The 19,727-nt window shown below is 44.4% G+C and overlaps 1 protein-coding gene across 4 annotated transcripts in view; it reads right to left on the reverse strand.

Annotated features, from left to right (window-relative positions):
* Positions 1 to 19,727, reverse strand: part of RAB31 (RAB31, member RAS oncogene family) — a 114,108-nt gene that overhangs the window by 47,233 nt on the left and 47,148 nt on the right. For 3 of the 4 annotated variants that reach the window (XR_016387439.1, XM_022551392.3, XM_022551393.3), the window contains one exon: positions 18,848 to 18,929. Coding sequence is in view for 2 of the 4 variants with exons in the window: in XM_022551392.3 (XP_022407100.1) it covers positions 18,848 to 18,929 (82 nt within the window). In the remaining 2 variants the exon portion in view is untranslated. Of the gene's footprint in view, positions 1 to 3; positions 6,758 to 18,847; positions 18,930 to 19,727 lie in introns of those variants that run through there. The other variant, XR_016387440.1, reaches the window with a different exon arrangement.

Raw genomic sequence — 19,727 nt, forward strand, 5'->3', positions numbered from 1 at the left:
TTTAGGAACAATGGATAGTTTTAGGCCAAAGTGAACATACTTTATGCAACCCCAAATTAAACATAAAATTATCACCCTACATCATCCCTATAGGATCCCTAGAATTTCCCCAGAATTCAGATCAGATGATAAATTTTCCTCCTCAACGGCATATTCCCTTGTAGTTTATAAACCATGAGATTCATTCTTGGGAAAAGCCAAAAATAAACGTTACTTTCAATGCTGCTATCCTATGAATTTTCTTTTCTCTACCACTCATCACTTATCTAATATGGTGGACCCAGGGCAATCTCATTAGGATGATACAGCGATAAGACGTTTGCCAAGGGAAGGAAAAGACAAGACTGGCACAAATCACACCACCCGGGCCTGGCTGCTAAGGAAGAGCACTGCAGCAAGGGCATCTCGGCCCCCGCCCTCGGGTCTGGAAGGCTGCCGTCCCACAAATTCACAACAAATGGTTAGAGAGATGAGCTTCGTTCCAAATGTGAACAGAGCAAGTGTTGCTGGTCATGAGAATCATTCATCCCCAAGCAGGACAGATACTTATCCTGGGGATACATACAGATTTTATGTATATTTTGAAGAATATATCTTTAAATATATTTGAATATATCTGAAGCATATATCACGGAGGTGTTTTGAAAGACAATAAGAAAAAGCTCAACAGAAAAATGAACAAAGGATATATATAGATGGATAAATCATAGAGGAAGAGTAATAAATTGCCAATAAATATTTAAAAATATGTTCAATGATAATAAAAGAAATAAAAGCAATGATAGGGTATTCATTAATTTATTCAGTATTAAAAAGATTGATCATATCCAGGGTTGGTGTGGGTTTGGGGCAGGAGGCACTCATACACTACACAGGAGGGTATTTTAAGACCTGTTTATGGAAAGATGCTCAACACCACTAACCATCAGGGAACTGCAAATCAAAACCACATAAGATATCACCTCGCACCTGTTAGAACAGGTATTATTAAAAAGACAAGAAATGACAAGTGTTGGCGGGGATATGGAGAAAAGGGTACCCTCATACGTTGTTGTCTGGAATGTAAATTGGTGTAGCCACTATGGAAAACAGTATGGAGGTTGCTCAAAAGATTAAAAATAGAACTACTAAATGGTCCAGCAATTTCTTTTCTGGATATTTACCTGAAGAAAACAAAAACACTAACTTGAAAAGATATATTCGCCCTCATGTACACAACAGCATTATTTACAAAAGCCAAGACATGGAAAAACTACCAGTGTCCATCAACTGATAAATGGATCATCAATAAGATACGATACACACACACACACACATGCATACACGCTCACATATACACACACACCACACACATATATAAACACACCACACACACACACAGGAATATTATTCAGCCATAAAAAAGAATGAAATCTTGCCATTTGCAATACCATGGAGGGAACTTGAGGGCATCATGCTAAGTGAAGTAAGTCAGTCTGAGAAAGATAAATACCATATTATCTCACTTACATGTGGATCTAAAAACAAAAACTGAATTCACAGATACAGAGAGCAGACTGGAGGTTGCCAGAGGCCGTGGGTAGGGGTGGGCATAATAGGTGAAGGTGGTCAAAAGGTACCAACTTCCGGGCTTCCCCGCCAATGCAGGGGACACGGGTTTGAGCCCTGGTCTGGGAAGATCCCACGTGCCGCGGAGCAACTAGGCCCGTGCGCCACAACTACTGAGCCTGAGCTCTAGAGCCCATGAGCCACAACTACTGAAGCCCGCGTGCCTAGAGCCCGTGCTCTGTAACAAGAGAAGCCACCGCAATGAGAAGCCCGCGCACCACAACAAAGAGTAGCCCCCACTCTCCACGACTAGAGAAAGCCCCACACAGCAACGAAGACCCAACGCAGCCAAAAATAAATAAATAAAATAAATAAATTTTATTAAAAAAAAAGGTACCAACTTCCAAGTATAAAATAAATAAGGCAGGGGAGGGAATCAATAGCATAGTGACTATAGTTGATAATACTGTATTGTATATTTGAAAGTTCCTAAGAGAAAAGATCTTAAAAGTTCTCATCACAAGAAAAAAGAATTGTAACTGTGCAGTGACGAATGTTACCTAGGATGTGAACTAGACTGTTTGTGGTGATCATTTCACAATACATACAAACACCGAATCACTATGTTGTAAACCTGAAACTAACATAATGTGGTATGACAATTATACATCAATTTTTTTTAAAAGTCAAGTACATAGAAGCAAAGAACAGAGTGGTGGTTAGCAGGAACTGAGGGCGCTGGGTAGGGGTGGCTGGGAACACACTGATCAAAGGGGACGAGGTTGCAGCTATGTGGGTAAGTCTAGAGATGGAATATACAACGTGATGACTGTGGTTGATAATACTTGAACATGGAAATTTGCCAAGAGAATAGATTTCACATGTTCTCACCACTTAAAAAGGGTAACTATGTGAAGAGAAAATATGTTAATTACCTTGACTGCAGTAATCATTTCACTATGTATACATACATCAAATCATCATGTTGCACACCTTAAACATATACAATTTTTATTTAAAAAAAAAAAGAGATCTTCTTTCAAAGCTACTGTTGGTAACATATAACAAAAAGTTGAAATGTGCGTATCGTTTGACCCCAAAGTTCCACTTTTGTGATCGTCACACAAAGATCCTCATCCCTATGTGGTAAATGGGAGAAAAATATTCAAAACAACCCAAAGGTTCATCATAGAGAATTCATTAACATTGTATGTATATCATGGAAATGCCATAACCATTAAAATGATGGTGAGGATTTTTATTTATAGGAGAAGATATCCTTGACATACCATTAAATGAAAACAACAGTCTCAGAGCAGCAGACGCAGCATAATATAATTTTGGGTAAAATGTGTCTGGGTGGGTCCATGTGTATAAGCATAACAGAATGTTTCTCAAAATGTTAACAGTGGGATTTCTCATCACGTGTACCTTTTCCTCATAAGAGTCTACTGTATAAATTTTTATGATGATTTTTAAATTTTCTAAAAGCAGCCATATATCAGCCATAAAAAATAATGAAATAATTTTCAGCAACATGGAGGGATCCAGAGATTATCATACTGAGTGAATGCAAATCAGACAAAGACAAATATCATATGATATCACTTATATGTGTAATCTAAAAGAATGATACAAATGAACTTACTTACAAAACAGAAACAGACTCACAGACACAGAAAACAAACTTATGGTTACCAAAGGGGAAAGGTGGGGAGAAGGGATAAATTAGGAGTTTGGGATTAACATATATACACTATTATATATAGAACAGACAATCAACAAGGACCTACTGTACAGCACAGGGAACTCTACTCTATATTCTGTAATAAACTATGTGGGAAAAGAATCTGAAAAAGAATGGATATATGCATATGTACAACTGAATCACTTTGCTGTACACCTGAAACTAACACAACATTGTAAATCAACTACACTCCAATATAAAATAAAAATAAAATTTTAAAAGAGAAAAAGAAATAAAAATAAAAAGCAGCCCTGGTGGCGCAGTGGTTGAGAGTCCGCCTGCCGATGCAGGGGACACGGGTTCGTGCTGGTCCGGGAAGATCCCACATGCCGCTGAGCGGCTGGGCCCGTGAGCCATGGCCGCTGAGCCTGCGCGTCCAGAGCCTGTGCTCCGCAACGGGAGGGGCCACAACAGTGAGAGGCCCGCGTACCGCAAAAAAAAAAAAAAAAAAAAAAAGTAGCCATATTTACTGGGGAGTCGGGGGGAGGGGGTAGCAGGGAGAGAAAGTTCGGATCCTGATGTTTTTCTGGCAAACAACAAAACCATCGTTCATTTTTACTTCCCGTGCAATACTTTTCATTGAATCAACACTGGCCAAGGTGAAATGATCCTATTTGGAAATTGGAAGCACACCCAAAGCCGAGGATTCCTTCTACTGCAGGTTGCTAGTGTGGCCTCACCAGAGTGTGCAAAGAAGCAGGCCACCCACCCCAGCCCCACGGCCTTCGTGCAAGTCTCCACCTTGATGAGAAACTGCCCTGCTCCTGTGTGGCTTTCGGAAAAGGGAACAGGTTGGATGGAGCTCAGGATGGACCCAGGAGTTCCCAGCTGGAGGACCATGGCCGCTGACCAGGAGTCACTGAGGACAGAGCCTTTCCATAGGCACTGGCTGCCCAGCTCTGTGTTTGTTGTCCTTGTCAGGCATCAAAAATCTATTTTTAGTCCATCCTTTGGCAACCCACTCCAGATACAGAAACCAAAATCAGAATTCCTGCCATAAAGGAGAAAAAAGCCATGTATTTTTTAAAACATTCCTGCTTTGCTAATGGAAAGGAATACTTAGAAAGTGTCCTTTTAGCCCAATTATATAAAATGTCTATTTTTCCAAAATAGCCTCCGTCTAAGAATGATCCACTTACACACTCGAAGCAGGAGAGTCAGTACAAAATGTATACACAAAGAGGAGCCAATCGTGGATTTTCTAAGACAGAATTCGTTTTCAGCTGTAACACCGTGAAGTAAATCTGAAACGGTCACTACTGTGCAGGTCGCATGAATTATTTACTAGAGCTTTGTATGTAATGCATTACTTGCTCTTTCCTTCCTCCAAATGGAATCATTTTGAAATAAATCTGTTGATGAAGCCACTTAAACTTTATTACCAGGGACCTGGGGGTTTTAATGAGTTAAAGTTCGTGTCTCAGTTCCAAAACCCAGTAATGCGTTGGCCAAAGGATAATGTTTGTGGAGGACAAAAAGATAAACCATGTCTGGCCTACAATGTGTATACTTTTCCCCTACAAATATAAAACAAAAGCCACAATCAGCCTCAACACTCAATACGACATCATTCCTTTCCCGTGGGGTTGGAATTAAGGCTGATGAAACACTCTTGTAAAAGATTCTTCTAGAAACAAAGTTCTCAATCACAGGAGGTTGATAAAACTTTTTTAAAAATCTCACCTTGAAAGGTTATTTGAAAATCAGCACAATAGGTGCCAATTCAAAATCCCTTCTTCCCTAACTATCCAACAAAACATCAAGAATGCCAAATTAAAGTGTTCAGATAATTCTCAGGTGACATTTGTTTAGAAGAAGCACAGGCATTGTTAACAGTCAATCTGTCCCTCAAAAGAAGAGGCCGTTTGGGCCTCCCTGGTGGCGCAGTGGTTGAGAGTCCACCTGCCGATGCAGGGGATGCGGGTTTGTGCCCCGGTCCAGGAAGATCCCCCATGCCGCGGAGCGGCTAGGCCCATGAGCCATGGCCGCTGAGCCTGCGCGTCCGGAGCCTGTGCTCCGCAACGGGAGAGGCCACATCAGTGAGAGGCCCGTGTACTGCAAAAAAAAAAAAAAAAAAAAGAAGAGGCTGTTTATGTCCATGTGTGTGACTGTTTGTAATTGTTGGATGTCTACAGGGTAAGGGCAAGGGAATGGCCTTCTCTGAGCTTCTAAGACCCTCAGCTTTCGCAGGTGCAAAGTGCTGCTCCCACTTCCAGCAATGGGCAAAATGATAAGTGGGCATGACCTTTCTGGAAAGCATCTGGACAATGTATTTAGAAAGTCTTACCTAAATGTCCATCGACAGAGGAGTGGATAAAGAAGATGTGGTACATATATACAATGGAATATTACTCAGCCATAAAGAAGAATAAAACAATGCCATTTGTAGCAACATGGATGGACCTAGAGATCATCATACTAAGTGAAGAAAGTCAGACAAAGACAAATATCGTATGACATCACTCATCTATGTAATCTAATTTTTAAAAATGATACAAATGAACTTATTTACTAAACAGAAACAGACAGAGAAAACAAACTTATGGTTACCAAAGGGATGTAATGTTGGGGGGGAAGGATAAATCAGGAGCTTGGGATGAACACATACACACTACCATGTATAAGATAGATAACCAACAAGGACCTACTGTATAGCACAGGCAACTCTACCCAATATTCTGTGATAACCTACATGAGAAAAGAATCTAAAAAAGATTGAAAATATGTATATGTACAGCTGAATCACTTTGTTGTACACTTGAAACTAACATAACATTGTAAAATCAACTATACTCCAATAAAATTACAATTCTTTAAAAAGTCTTGAAACATTCATATGCTCTGACTCAACAATTCCACTTCTGAAGGGGATGATCAGAGGTGGCCTCAAAGAAACCAGAATTCATTCTAGAATCATCAGTAACGCTGAAAAATTGTAATCAACCTCAATGTCTAACCATCGGGGACTGGAAACGTAACTTTGGCTTAGCCGTGTGATGGAATACTGGGCAGCAATTACACTCAAGTTTCTGAAAAATCTGAAATGGCACGTGAGGCAAGATGGCTTAGTATTTCCCAGGGAAGGGTTTTCTGCAGAACCCTGTGCCCTTGAAGTACTTTTTGGGAAAAAGGTTTCTTGGTCATGTAAGTTTGAGAAACTCTACATATTACAATGTTCCCCTGGAGGTTTACGGAGTTTTATTAGTACATGAAAGGCTCTGAAAATGTCTGTAGTAAAGGAACCTATTTATTTTGCTCTTAACTCAGAATTTTTAATTTACTTTTTACCTTTTTTCAAGTAATATTTATTAACATCTAGGGACCTAGTGAGTGTCCTGAGGACCCACCTTAGGGGCACAGGATGAAGACCCAAGACAGGGTGTTGACCTGCGTCTGGCTCTGTACCGGTTTGGGGGTGGCGGTGGCGGGGCGTGGGTGGTGACAGCTCAGGTTTTCCCAGCTCTGTGAGGACACGGTTCAAGGTGAGACAGGCTCTGCATGGAACCTCCTTCCCCTGCCCTGCTCTTGCCGTACCTGCAAAACAAAGCTCCCTTCTTCCCATCCCACAGCATCCTTTGTGTGCCTACACACACACACACACACACACACACACACTCAGCACACAGGCAGAAAGTGTTACTCCAGGAAACCTAATCCTTTAGACCACCCAGTCTGCTTCAGGCAAAATTCCTTACACGCAGGTTGGTGGTGGCATAAATTCCAAAGCAGCAAAATTCTGCACATCAAGGATGAGCAGTGGCGGAAAATACATGAAATTTCCAAACAAGGATAGGCCCCAGCTGGGCTCTCTCTCCCCACATGAGTAACCCAAGCCAGAGGGCTATGGCATCGGGTCCTGGAACTTCAGGGATTGGTTGTTTTAGGATTTTCAGAGAACGCTCTGTCCCTGGTGAGATGCTTCCACGCAGCCTGGGAGCCAGTGCTGGTCTGTCTCGGGGGCCAGCGCTCGAGCAGAAATTCTCACCCTCCCCCAGAACACCAGGGCCACGCACACTCAAGGGCAGAAGCCAAAATACATCCCGAGGTCCCTCAGGATTCAAACAAAGAGGGAAGTGGTAGAGGAAAATTCCTGACATTCCGACATTCTCAGCTGGCAAAAGTTGAATGGAAAAACCACTACTGAATGTACTTTCTGTGTCATTCAGAAGAGCGTTTCTAAGTTTTACACAGACCCTCTCTCTCCACAGAAAAGCAGCGGCCTATTTAATATGCCTACTCAGATGCCCTAAAATCCGATAATACGTAAAGTTTAACAGAAAAGCCTATTAAAATGGTTATTTCTGAATAATGCCATTATAGGCAAACCATCACTTGTTTCCATATTTCCTAATTATTTTAAAAAAATTTTTTAAGAAGATACACTACTTTTGCAATGAGAGGGGATTTTTTCCCCCTCTGCTTTCTTTTTTCTTTTAATGTGCCAGTTAATGTCAAAGGGCTTCCTCTGCATTCGGAGATCAAAGGGTTAAAGCAAAAGTCCCAGGAGGAAGCTGCGGTTTAGGGTCACCTGACAAGGTGCATGCAAACCTTCTGTAGCAGAAAATGATATGACCAAATCCAAATGTCTTTCCACAAAAACGGTGTCGGCGTGGGAGTAAGGGGAAGAGGATCAGTGTGTTTTAAAAGACAAGGTCGTGAGCTGGCCTATTCTGATCCCTAGAATAATGTGTAAGACAGAAGTCGAGGTTTCGAAGCGCTGTAGCAATTCACGTTTCTCCCACCCATGAAAAACCCAACCACGGGGACCCTCAGCTCTCAGTCCAGTTGGCTGGCGCGAGGGGGTGGGGAGCGGTCCTATAAGTGCAGAACCACGTGTGCCCCACTTGCCCCTAAATCATCGGAGGAAAAGCGGTGATGGGGTCACGTCTCCCTCTCTCTCCTCCAGGCTCTGCATCCTCGGCCCTCTGAGCTTCAATGTCCCATCGTGGAGGCGAGTCCCCCGCGGAGTGGGACCACAGAGCATCACCCGGGATCGTACCCGAGCTGGCGACCCCGCACTCACAGGTGCCGGCCACCCCAGTGCCAGCAAAGCTGGCCCTCGATGCAGCCACGGGGAAACCTGCCCCCCGCCCCGTGCAATCGCCTTCCTGAGCCCAGGTCGGCCTCCCGTGACCCAATGTCCCAAAGCTTCCATCAGTGCATTTAGATGTGGCCGTGGCCTCCACGCTGGCTGCACAGCTGGGGCTGGGGGATGCTATCTTTTACTGCTGGGTTGTGATATTTGTTTACATACACTGTCAAATCTATTTTTAACTTTTTATCGTGGAAATTTTCAAACACACACACAAGAAGAGAGCAGAGTATAAAGCACGTCGGTGCTCTTATCCCCCAGACTCAGCACCCCTGACCCGCGGCCCCTAATATCCACCCCCCCTTACCACCCAGCCCACCCCCACCACTGGAGTCCAATGCAGCAAACACCTGACATCATATCATGTTAACTGTAAAGCAGAAGGATTTTTCTTCAAATATAAGTCAAATTGTGTCACCTTCCTGTTCAACATCTGTCTAACTTAGCATAAAATCCACCCCCTGGACTGTGGTGTCTAAGGCCCTCATCGCTGGGGCACCAGGCCTGAACCTGCAGCCACAAGGAGTCCCAGGTTTTTCCCCCAGCGGGACCCTCCTCCACCCACACCCACATGGCTCGCCCCCTCCTTCATTCACACATTTCTCAGCTGCCACCTCCTCCGAGAGCCTTCGGTGACCCCCTATCTGGGCAGCAGCAGGAACTCAACAAACATTCAGAGACTGAACCCACAGGATGAGCCAGTAACCCTGTGCAGGCAGGCTACACAGGGGGATGGGGTGGGGGGGTGTTCCCATTTTACAGATGAGAAAGCTGAGGCTCCGGATGATTACGTAAACTGCCCACAGACACACTGCTCTTAAAAGACCTTGAACACAGGTCTTCTGACCCCAAATTCCACGCTTTTTCCACTCATCAGCTGATCCTCTGAAATGAAGCATTGCTCACAGAGATGAAGATACGGGTTGGCACTAACTTTACTCATTCATTCATCAGCTATCACCTGGACACCTGACACGTGACAGGGACCGTTCTAAGCCATGGAGACTCAGGGTTGGTAGGTAGTACCGGATAACAGCCCCCAAAGGTTTCCACCTAATCCCTGGACCTGTGGTGGTGTTACGGTGCACAGCGACGGGCATTGGGTTCCTGGCCAGCTGATCCTGGGATGTTACCCTGGGTTACCAGGTGAGCCCAGTGTCATCACAAGGGTCCTCTCACGTGGAAGAGGGAGGCAGGAGAGTCAGAGAAACTTGAAGATGCTCTGCTGCTGGCTTTGAAGATGGACGAAGAAGCCACAAACCAAAGACTGTGGGCGGACTCTGTAAAAGGCCAGGAAACGGATTCTCCCCAGAGCCTCTGCGAAGGAACCTGCCCAGACCTGTGAGAGCGTGAGCCCGGGTTGTTTGAAGCCACAGGAAACAGAGAAGGTAAAGAAGTGCACATTTTCCTTGGAGTGGAGGGTGGAAGCGCCGCCTCCAGAGGGGCTGTTCTGGAGATAAAGGCACACAGGGTGAGGTCCCTCTCAGAGGACACTCCTCTGTCCCCGTGTAGACACGACCTGCTCTCTGCCCCAGGTTGCTTGAGAGTCACAGAGGGAAACTGGCCTCAACCCAAGCGGCACAGACCATGCCTCACAATTAAAAGCCACTTAGGGTGTCACATCCCAGACTAGATACACACAGTAAAAGCCCAACTATCGAGGCACCTTCATCTAGAGGAGTCACATCCCTCCACAGGACAGGGAGATGCCCTCTGGGGAACAAAGGAAGATAGTGGCGTCTGTCATGATGGGGAGGATGTAGAGGGCAAGGGGCTGGGTCCCTTTCAGACCAGCTCAGGGCTGAGACTCCCGCCCCCCACTCCTGGATCCCCACTCCCCATCCCCTTCCCCACTTCCAGTGTCCCATCCCACTGGCCGAGGGCAGAGACGTTTACAGTGTTTCCCGAAGGATTTATTATTTTGTACATGGACGTGTCCTTCCTCTTGCTCTCCTGTCAGCAGCATCTCTGACACACAGGAGGGCAATTCTGCACCTAAAGTCCTATTTTCCTAAATGACACCAACACCCACACACTGAACAACCCTGGGGACCAGGTCTATGAGCAACTAGCTCTGTCCCCTCTCCCACACCACTGTCAGGCTCTTTTCCTGTAGTTTCTGCCGCCAGATAACTGCCCCTCTTGGGCTGGACCACTTTTAACTGAAGGAGGCTCCCGGGGCTTCTTCTAAGAGGAGCCGCTAGAAAAGAATGAAATAATGCCATGTGCAGTAATGTGGATGGACCTAGAGACTGTCACAGAGAGTGAAGTAAGCCGGACAGAGACAGGTATCACACGATAGTCCTTATGTGTGGAAACGCAAAAACATGGTGCAAACACAATCTTATTCACAAAACACAGAGTCACAGGTGTGGAAAACAAACTTATGGTTACCAGGGAGGGAAAGGGGAGGGGAGGGACAAATTGGAAGACTGGGATTGACATATAAACACTACCATATATAAAACAGATAACTAATGAGAACCTACCGTGTAGCACAGGGAACTCTACTCAACGCTTTGTAATGGCCTATATGGGAAAAGAATCTAAAAAAGAGTGGATATATGTATATGTACAACTCATTCACTTTGCAGTACAATAGAAACTAACACAACATTTTAAATCAACTCTACTCCAATAAAAATTTTAAAAAATAAAAATAAAAATAAATAAATAAATAAGAGGAGCTGCTGTGACCCGGCCCCGTCGACAGCTGTTGATCTCATATTAATAGCACACAGCACATCTGCAGGTTTCTAAGCTGTCTTCTTCCCACAAAACCTTCATCCGGTTTTCCTTTCTGGGAGCGTTCTTGGTGGGTGATGGAGCGAGGGGGTAGTTCCCTTATTCGGACCTCGATTCACACTGTGACAGCACTGTTCTCTGGGGGAGGGGGGTGCATGTACTCTATCTCCTCCCACTGAAGGGAGACCCCCATGGAAGTTTGCGAGGAGGCGCCCCAGGGTGGAGCGCCCCCAGCAGTGCTCCAAGTGTGTGCTCCGCGCTGGGAGCTGGGCCTCTCCTTCCAGGGGCTGCAAGGCGAGCGGGGGAGAAAACAAAGAGCAGCTCACTTGGAGCCTGTAAGAGGCCTCTTTCTTCAAGGATTCCTGAAGGTCAAAATTTCCTCTGACTGTAGCTGCAGCCTATGAATAGTGAACCACTTTCCTGACCATGGACTCCAGGGCCCTGAGAAAGAAGGAACGAGAGCATACAGGTTTCTTTTGATGTTTGTAAACGAGCCTGAACTTGACCTCAGACACTTGCTGTCTTCAGTTCTCTTTTCCTTCTCAAGGACCCATTCAGACCCAGCAGTGAGGCCACGGCATTCTCAGCTGCATCCCAGCACCCGACCTCCAATCACCCAAGTTTCCAAATGATGGGAGACTGGTAGGTGCTGGCAGAATTCAGCCGCAGTAGGGGAACAAGCAGTACCGCTAACCAGCCCGGGCACCCAAGCCTTCACAACTGCACCCATGAAGCCGTCAGCTCCTGGGGCCTCAGTGGCTTTTCTTTCTTCAGGCACCCGGGGCTCAAGGAAAACCCCCGACAGAAGGAGCAGGTAAAGATTAAACAAACCCGGGGGTGCCAATATAGCTCTTTAGTATATCTTTTCTGGAATCTTTTAAATCTCTCACAATTGGGGAAAAAAAAAGTCTGTGCGCTTACTAGGAAAGTGACCATAAGCCTTTTGAATCAATGGGTTTCAGAATATTATCGCATTATCATTAGCAGTATGTATTAAGTCATAAAGTCTGGTCTTGGGTTAGATAATATTGCTGAAATAAAACTAAATCAGCTGCAAATACTACTACTTTGACGACTGATTCCTTTTAAAAAATATATTTAGTCAAACACCATAAATTTCAAGTCTAATAATGGTTTGGTACATTGTAAGTGATAACTTCACAAATATGACCTTGTTTATGGTACTACATGAATTTACTACACGGACCACATTTAAACATTTAAAAGGTTTAATACTTTATTCAACATTTTTTCTTTAGGTACTACTGTGAGGTCAAGACTGCACTTCCAAATCACGAGTAATCTCCAAAAAGATGAAAGACAGCGTGAAACTCACTTATCACTTATAATTTAAAGGCTTAAGGAGTAGGCAACCTCAAATTCGCTATGGATTCAATACAATCCCTATCAAAATCCTAACTGGAGTTTTTTTGATGAACATTTACAAGCTGATCCTACAATTCATGTGGAAATGCAAGGGACCCAGAAGAGCCAGAAGAACCTTGAAAAAGAAATACAAAGTTGGAGGACTCATACTTCCCAATTTCAAAGCTTACTACAAAGCGACAGGAAAATTTTAGATCAAAGGAATAGGACCGAGAGTCAGGAATTAAACCCTCACACGTGTGGCCAACTGATCTTCAACAGAGGTGCCAAGACAACTAACTGGGCAAAGAATAGTCTTCTCAATTGTGTGTATGATACTGACATACAAAGAATGAAGCTGAATTCCTTTCTTACCAAGATACACAAAAAGTAACAACAAATGATCAGAGAGCTAAATGTAAGAACTAAGACTATAAAACTCTCAGACGAACATACAGGAGTAAATCCAGTGACCCTGAGTTAGGCAAAGACAAGTGTTGGCGAAAACGTGGAGAGATTGGAACCTCATGCATTGCTGGTAGGAATATAAAATGGTGCAACCACTTTGGAAAACAGCTTGGCAGCTCCTCAGAATGCTAAACTTAAGAGTCACGACCAATTTCACCCCTAGATACATACCCAAGAGATTTTTTAAAATGCATCTGCACAAAACCTTCTACAAGAATGTTCACAGCATTATTTATTCATAAAAGCCAAAAAGTGTAAACAACCCAAACGTCCATCGACTGATGGATGGATAAACAAAATGTAGTAATCCATACGATGGAACATAAACAGCCGTAAGGAGGAAGTACTGACCCAGCTACAACACAGATGAACCTTGATGACATTATGCTCAGTCAAAGAAGACAGTCAGAAAACCCACAGACTGCATGAGTCCATTTATATGAAATGTCCAGCTTAGGAAAACCTAGAGGCTGAAATTAGCCGAGGGCTGGGGGATTTGAGGGGAGGCTATTTTTTAGTCTGTATGTGTGTTCTTCAATTTCATCCTTAAAAAGCATAAAACAATGAGCTTGATTTCAGAAGCCAGTCTATCCAACTTCAGATGTTTGCACAGGACTGGAGAGTTTTTATGCTAATAACGGAATCATCAACTCGCCTTTGTGGAGCCTGTGACTGTGGTTCATTTGAAACCAAAATTACACAAATGCAATCGTTACGGCTCAGGCAGTCTACTAGGAAAGACAGACAGCTATAACACTGACTCTAACCAAATGAAACAAAAGAATAAGATGAGGGTTTCCCTGGTGGCGCAGTGGTTAAGAATCCGCCTGCCAATGCAGGGGACACGGGTTCGAGCTCTGGTCCGGGAAGATCCCACATGCCGTGGAGGAACTAAGCCCGTGCGCCACAACTACTGAGCCTGTGCACTTAGAGCCCGCGAGCCACAACTACTGAAGCCCGCATGCCACAACTACTGAAGCCTGCACACCTAGAGCCCGTGCTCCGCAACAAGAGAAGCCACCACAATGAGAAGCCTGCGCACCGCAACAAAGAGTAGCCCCCGCTCGCCGCAACTAGAGAAAGCCCACGCGCAGCAACAAAGACCCAACACAGCCAAAAATAAATTAAATTAATTAGTTAATTTTTAAAAAAAGAATAAGATGATGCTAATATTTTTCCAGGTTAGATTCCTAAAATAATGCTGCTCTGATGGATCAGACCAAGAGAAGGAAGCCTGACATTTTCCCAAGATACTGACATTTTCAATGGCGTTATTCTATAGATTGTGATTGTGTTTTAAAGCAGGCACAGAAGGATCTAGAAGCACACATCTAGAAAGTGAAGGTTGCATCTCGCATTGTGATATTTAATAGCAATGAGGATATGCTGGTCCTCAGTTTAAGTGAAAAAACAAAGGAGGAAATCAAAGGACACTCGGAGGGAAGGAATGACGTGTTGATACCGTGGGACAGAAGTCTCATCTGCCCTCACAAATTCTGACGATGGGACGACAGACCTGGGCAGATAAGTTCCTTTCTCTTCCCGGGGTTCTCCCTGAGCTGCAGCTCCTGAGTGCATCCTTCTAGGGGCTTTGCTCACCTACCGCTGGTCCTCCTCACAGATCAGCATGGAGCAGAAACCAGCACCCATGTGAACAGGGCAGGGTGGAAACCCCAAAAGCTCCCACCGAGCTCCAACACGGGCACTCTTCCCTCGCAACACCCCTCTGGGGAGCAGCAAAGTAAATGCACAAATCTCGAAAATGGTAATCTGTTAACAAATTGGATTCAACAATCAATTGGAAATGGTTACATTTCTTTTAAACCATTTTTCTTACAGAGGCACTCGGTGGATTACCATTTGCCATTGAAAGAACTAGAGGATGCCCATCATATATGGCTGAACTAAAAGCAAAATTAAGACAACATATCAAGAAAGAATGCACTCTTACACCCAGACAAAACTCTAGTTTGAAAAGATACATGCACCCCTATGTTCATAGCAGCACTATTCACAATAGCCAAGACATGGAAGCAACCTAAATGTCCATCAACAGAGGAATGGATAAAGAAGATGTGGTACATATATACAATGGAATATTACTCAGCCACAAAAAAGAATGAAATAATGCCATTTGCAGCAACATGGATGGACCTAGAGATTATCATACTAAATCAAGTCAGAAAGAGAAAGCCAAATACCATATGATATCACTTATATGTGAAATCTAAAGTACGACACAAATGAACATATCTATGAAACAGAAACACACTCACAGACAGAGAGAACAGACTTGTGGGTGCCAATGGGGGGTGGGCAGGGAAGGACTGGGAGTTTGGGATTAGCAGAGGCAAACTCTTATATATAGGATGGATAAACAACAAGGTCCTACTGTACAGCACAGGGACCTATATTCAATATCCTGTGATAAACTGTAATGGAAAAGAATATACATAGGTATAAGTGAGTCACTTTGCTATACAGCAGAAATCAACACAACACTGTAAATCAACTATACTTCAGTAAAATTTAAAACAAAAAAAGAATGAATGCACTCTTATACAAGGACAGGAGAACCGGGATCCCTTTGCATCTTCAGTGCCCAGAGGGAAAAATAAACTTTCAAGAGTACGAATCTGTGCCACACGTATAATGCAGGATTAGTACCGGCAGGAAGTAGCGCATCGACGGAAGTGCCGTGTGTGCCAGGCAGACACAGGCTTGCTCTAATTTTGAGAAAGTAACATATGCAAAGCACTGCATTCAGCAGTCTCCCTCCTCGAGGACACAGAAGTCTGTTGATATTGTCAACTCATAAATCCAAAGAGATTGGGTTTGTTTAGCGTTGCGGAAACTAAGGAGAACAGCAGCAGATTTCTATGAAGATAAGGAGGAAAAATAGAACGCACTGGACTCCAACAACTAATGAGAGAACCAACAGCACTCTGCGCCAGCAACAGCAAGGAATTTATTTTTAGCTCAAACACGAGGGAACGTCATTACGAGCACGATTAAGTCCCGCAACGAGCTGCCGAAACGACTGAAAGACTGCCACCCTTGAGAGACGGGGGACCGCACAGGGGGACCACAGACAAGGTCAGCCGGGAGTCACACACCAGCCCTTCGAGGGTCAGAGGGATCGGACAACCAAGAGTCCGGGTGGATACGGCTCACTCGCTCTCCACAAACTGGATTCACCTGAAGTTACCACCCAAACCCCATCCCTCTTCCCTGAAGTATAAAGAAAATCACTAGTACGGAGGTGTGCCTTGCACTTACAGGGCTAACACTTTTCAAATTATAGGCACAGTAATATAGTCACAGGTGTCTATAACCTCTAAGAGTCAAATTTTAGAAAAGCAATTAGAAGAATTAAAAGTACAGTCATATGAAAAAAATTTTATTGCTATGTTGCTTTGAGATGCTAAGTGGGCCAGACTCCAAACTAAAAGAGTCACTTTAGAGCCAAAGTTCATCAAAAGCAATCGACCCCTTGAATATTTTATTGGAATAAGTAAGTAAGTGTCAAATGTCCTGTTTAGATTATACAGAAATCTCCCTTTAAGGACACTATTATCAAGTGAAAACGGCAGATTATAAAGACTCATGATCCCATTGATATGAAATTATCAGCACACACAGTGAGCTATCTGAAGGATGGTCACCTAATGTCAACAGTGGAAATATGTGGGGGTTGGGATTTTGGATAATTTCACTTTCAACTGTATGGTTTTGTATGATTTTTCTATCATAACAGAACTATAAAGCACAGGACCCAGAATGCTGGATTCAAATTTCAGCTTTACACCTTATTAGCTGTGTGATCTTGAGAAAGTTGCTTAACCTCTCTGTGCCTGGGTGACCTCCCCTGTAAATGGAGATAAAGACAGTCCCCAGCTCAGAGTGCTGTGAGCAGGCTAAATGCATTGGTGCACAGAAGGCACTCAGCACAGGGCTGGAGCACAACAAGCCCTCAGGACACGGCAGCCGGCGGTAGAAGCCACAGTGCTGCCAGATCTACGTAAAATTGACTTATTACACTCAATAAAAGCAGCTGCAAAAGCAACTATTTCATGGGCAAAAGTAAAAAGGGGAGCAAGAAAACCTCACTGCTTAAGTTTAAATAACAACCCCTCAAACTCCCAAAACAAAAAACTAGCAGATCTACTACAGAGGACACACAAGTACATGCAGAAGAGGTCCCTAAGAAGACAGTTGCCCTGGAATCCATCCCCCTCACTTCAGGAAACAGAGAGAAAGAGGGGCCCCAGGCAGCAGCTTCATACGTGCATATCTGCACTCTCAATTCCACAGAGAAATGGAAGACATTCTAATGAGGTTAGCATTGTAGGACAGAAGATTCGTCCCAATTAAAAGAAAATCTCTGAAACACCTTAATCTACAAACGCTGGAACGTTCATTTTAAGAGTGGATTTATAGAAAATGAAAGTTATATAAACACACACTTGATTTGTTAGGAGCTGATGATGAAAAATGATGGATTATCCTGAACCCTGGATTCTCTTTCTTTGAGAGGGAGACGGTCCACAGAATCGATAAGTGAATTCAGTGGTGTATTAGAGGCTGGTAAGGGCTATGGAGAAAAATGGGGTGGGGAGGGCGGGGAGGAAGCGCTGACATTCTAGGCAGGGTGGGCAGAGAAGGTGACGTCTGAGCTGGGACCAGATCAGCGGAAGTTCAACCTGTCACTCCACGATCACAAGCTCTGGTGAAAGTTTTGATCAGGCTGAAAACTCTCGTTGAAGATGAGTTTTGAAGTATCAGTTACCGCTGTGTTCACTTCTCCTGGCCACCCCTCTCAACTTTGATAACATACGCTCTACTTACTACACACATTCTCTGTTCTAGACAGTCTGCTGGTGTTTGTTATGTCACTTTTTAACATCTAAAGATGTGAGGTTCTTGAGTAATCTTCTCCATAAATATCTTCAGCAAAGAAAAAGAATCAGGAATAAGAAAGCAGTCATCTGCTGTTTCTGGTAACCCAATGTCCATTGCCCTGTTTCCGAGCAAGAGAACCCAGACTTTCCTCAGGGAACAAAGCCCGTCCGGCTCCCAGCCAGCAGGGTTCAGGCACAGCTGAACGTAGCCCTCACCTCCACGGGTAAGTGCACCGCCTGGCCCCACCAGCAGGGGCGCCACAGCCCCCAAGCACATGACCAGGTGGAGGAGGACCCCAGGCGCAGGTCTGGGAAGAGGCGCCTGCTTCCTGGGGTTGCTGATGAGGCCTCCTTGCCACCCTCGTGGAAGGGAAGCTGGTGGGTCAGCCTAAAAATGAAGTCAATTTAAAGGTAAGCAAGCCAAGGACTTCCCTGGTGGCGCAGTGGTTAAGAATCCGCCTGCCAATGCAGGGGACACGGGTTCGAGCCCTGCTCTGGGAAGATCCCACATGCCGCGGAGCAAGGAAGCCCGTGCGCCACAACTACTGAAGCCCGCGCACCTAGAGCCCGTGTTCTGCAGCAAGAGAAGCCACTGCAACGAGAAGCCCTCGCACCGCAATGAACAGTAGCCCCTGCTCGCCACTAGAGAAAGCCCGCACGCAACAATGAAGACCCAGTGCAGCCAAAAACATTAATTAAAAATAAATAAAATAAAGGTAAGCAAGCCAAGAAAACCGAATAGAGACGGACGCCCTGGACAGCACGTTGGCGGGAATGGAACTCAGCCTCACCCAAAGATGATTTTGCCCCCTTCTTTTTCTCATAGCTGAAGAGTACATTTCCTTTTTTGCTTAAATTATGTCAAGCTGGGTTTCTATCACTAGCAACCAGTAGTCTTGCCAAATACAAAGAAACCGTTGGTCGCTGGCATTTTTTCCCCCCAGGATTTTCCCTAGAAAGCCAGCAGCAGCACGTTCTTACCCGTTCCTGACCAGCAGTGTCCCAGATGAGGAATTTATGAAGTTCATTTCCACAAGGCACTGTTTTGGTCATAAAAGATGCCCTGAAAAAGAAAACCGACATCTCCACGTTACCAATCACCCCTACAACCTTCACGAAGACTCCTGTTTCCGGCAAGTGAAGGTGGAGCCTCTGCAGGACTCCAGAAGCTCTCCTCTCAGGGGTCACGGAGAGGAAAGAAGGGCTGTGGAGTCCTGTCACCAAAAAAAATATTCTGCATTTTCTGTTAGTACAAGGGGGGTTTAGCGGGGGAGAAGGCAAAGAATGCATTCAAAACACTGTTTCCAAAACATTTATCTTCAATTGTTCTAAGATATTATGCCTGAAATCAGGAAAGAAAATAAAACCTTAGATTTTAAAAACATTATCACCACAGTGAAGAGTGAAAAAGCAGCTGGTATTCGGGCATTTGACAGTGTGGGCCCTGCAGAGGTGCAAACAGTGGCGTATACTCCCTGCTCTATGAATCCAGCACTGGTAGCGATGATTAGAATACTGTATCTCATTCCCATCCTGCTTGCCTAAGCGCAGGGATAAAGATGGGTAGCTTAAGAAACATTTGCTTTCTCCAAGAAAAAGGAAGGATTTGAAATTCTCAGTAGATAACGAAACACTTGGTATTTTCTTTTTTGCATAGTTCCTCTTAAAGCTTTTTCTTTGTGCTCAGGAAAGATATAAAAATCCTTGTACTGGATAAAGCTTCCCATTCATTAAAAAATAGCAAGCCTCTCCAATCCTGTGACAGCCAGACATGAGGAGCCTCCAGATGTGATGGGATTAGTACACGCAACACCTGGGCAGCATTCCGGGCAAAAATGTTTAATCTGAATTTAATCATGAG

The sequence above is a fragment of the Delphinapterus leucas genome, chromosome 14 (assembly GCF_059928025.1).
Source record: "Delphinapterus leucas isolate spDelLeu-1000000601 "Yukka" chromosome 14, BTC_Dleu_Yukka2, whole genome shotgun sequence".
NCBI lineage: Eukaryota > Metazoa > Chordata > Mammalia > Artiodactyla > Monodontidae > Delphinapterus > Delphinapterus leucas.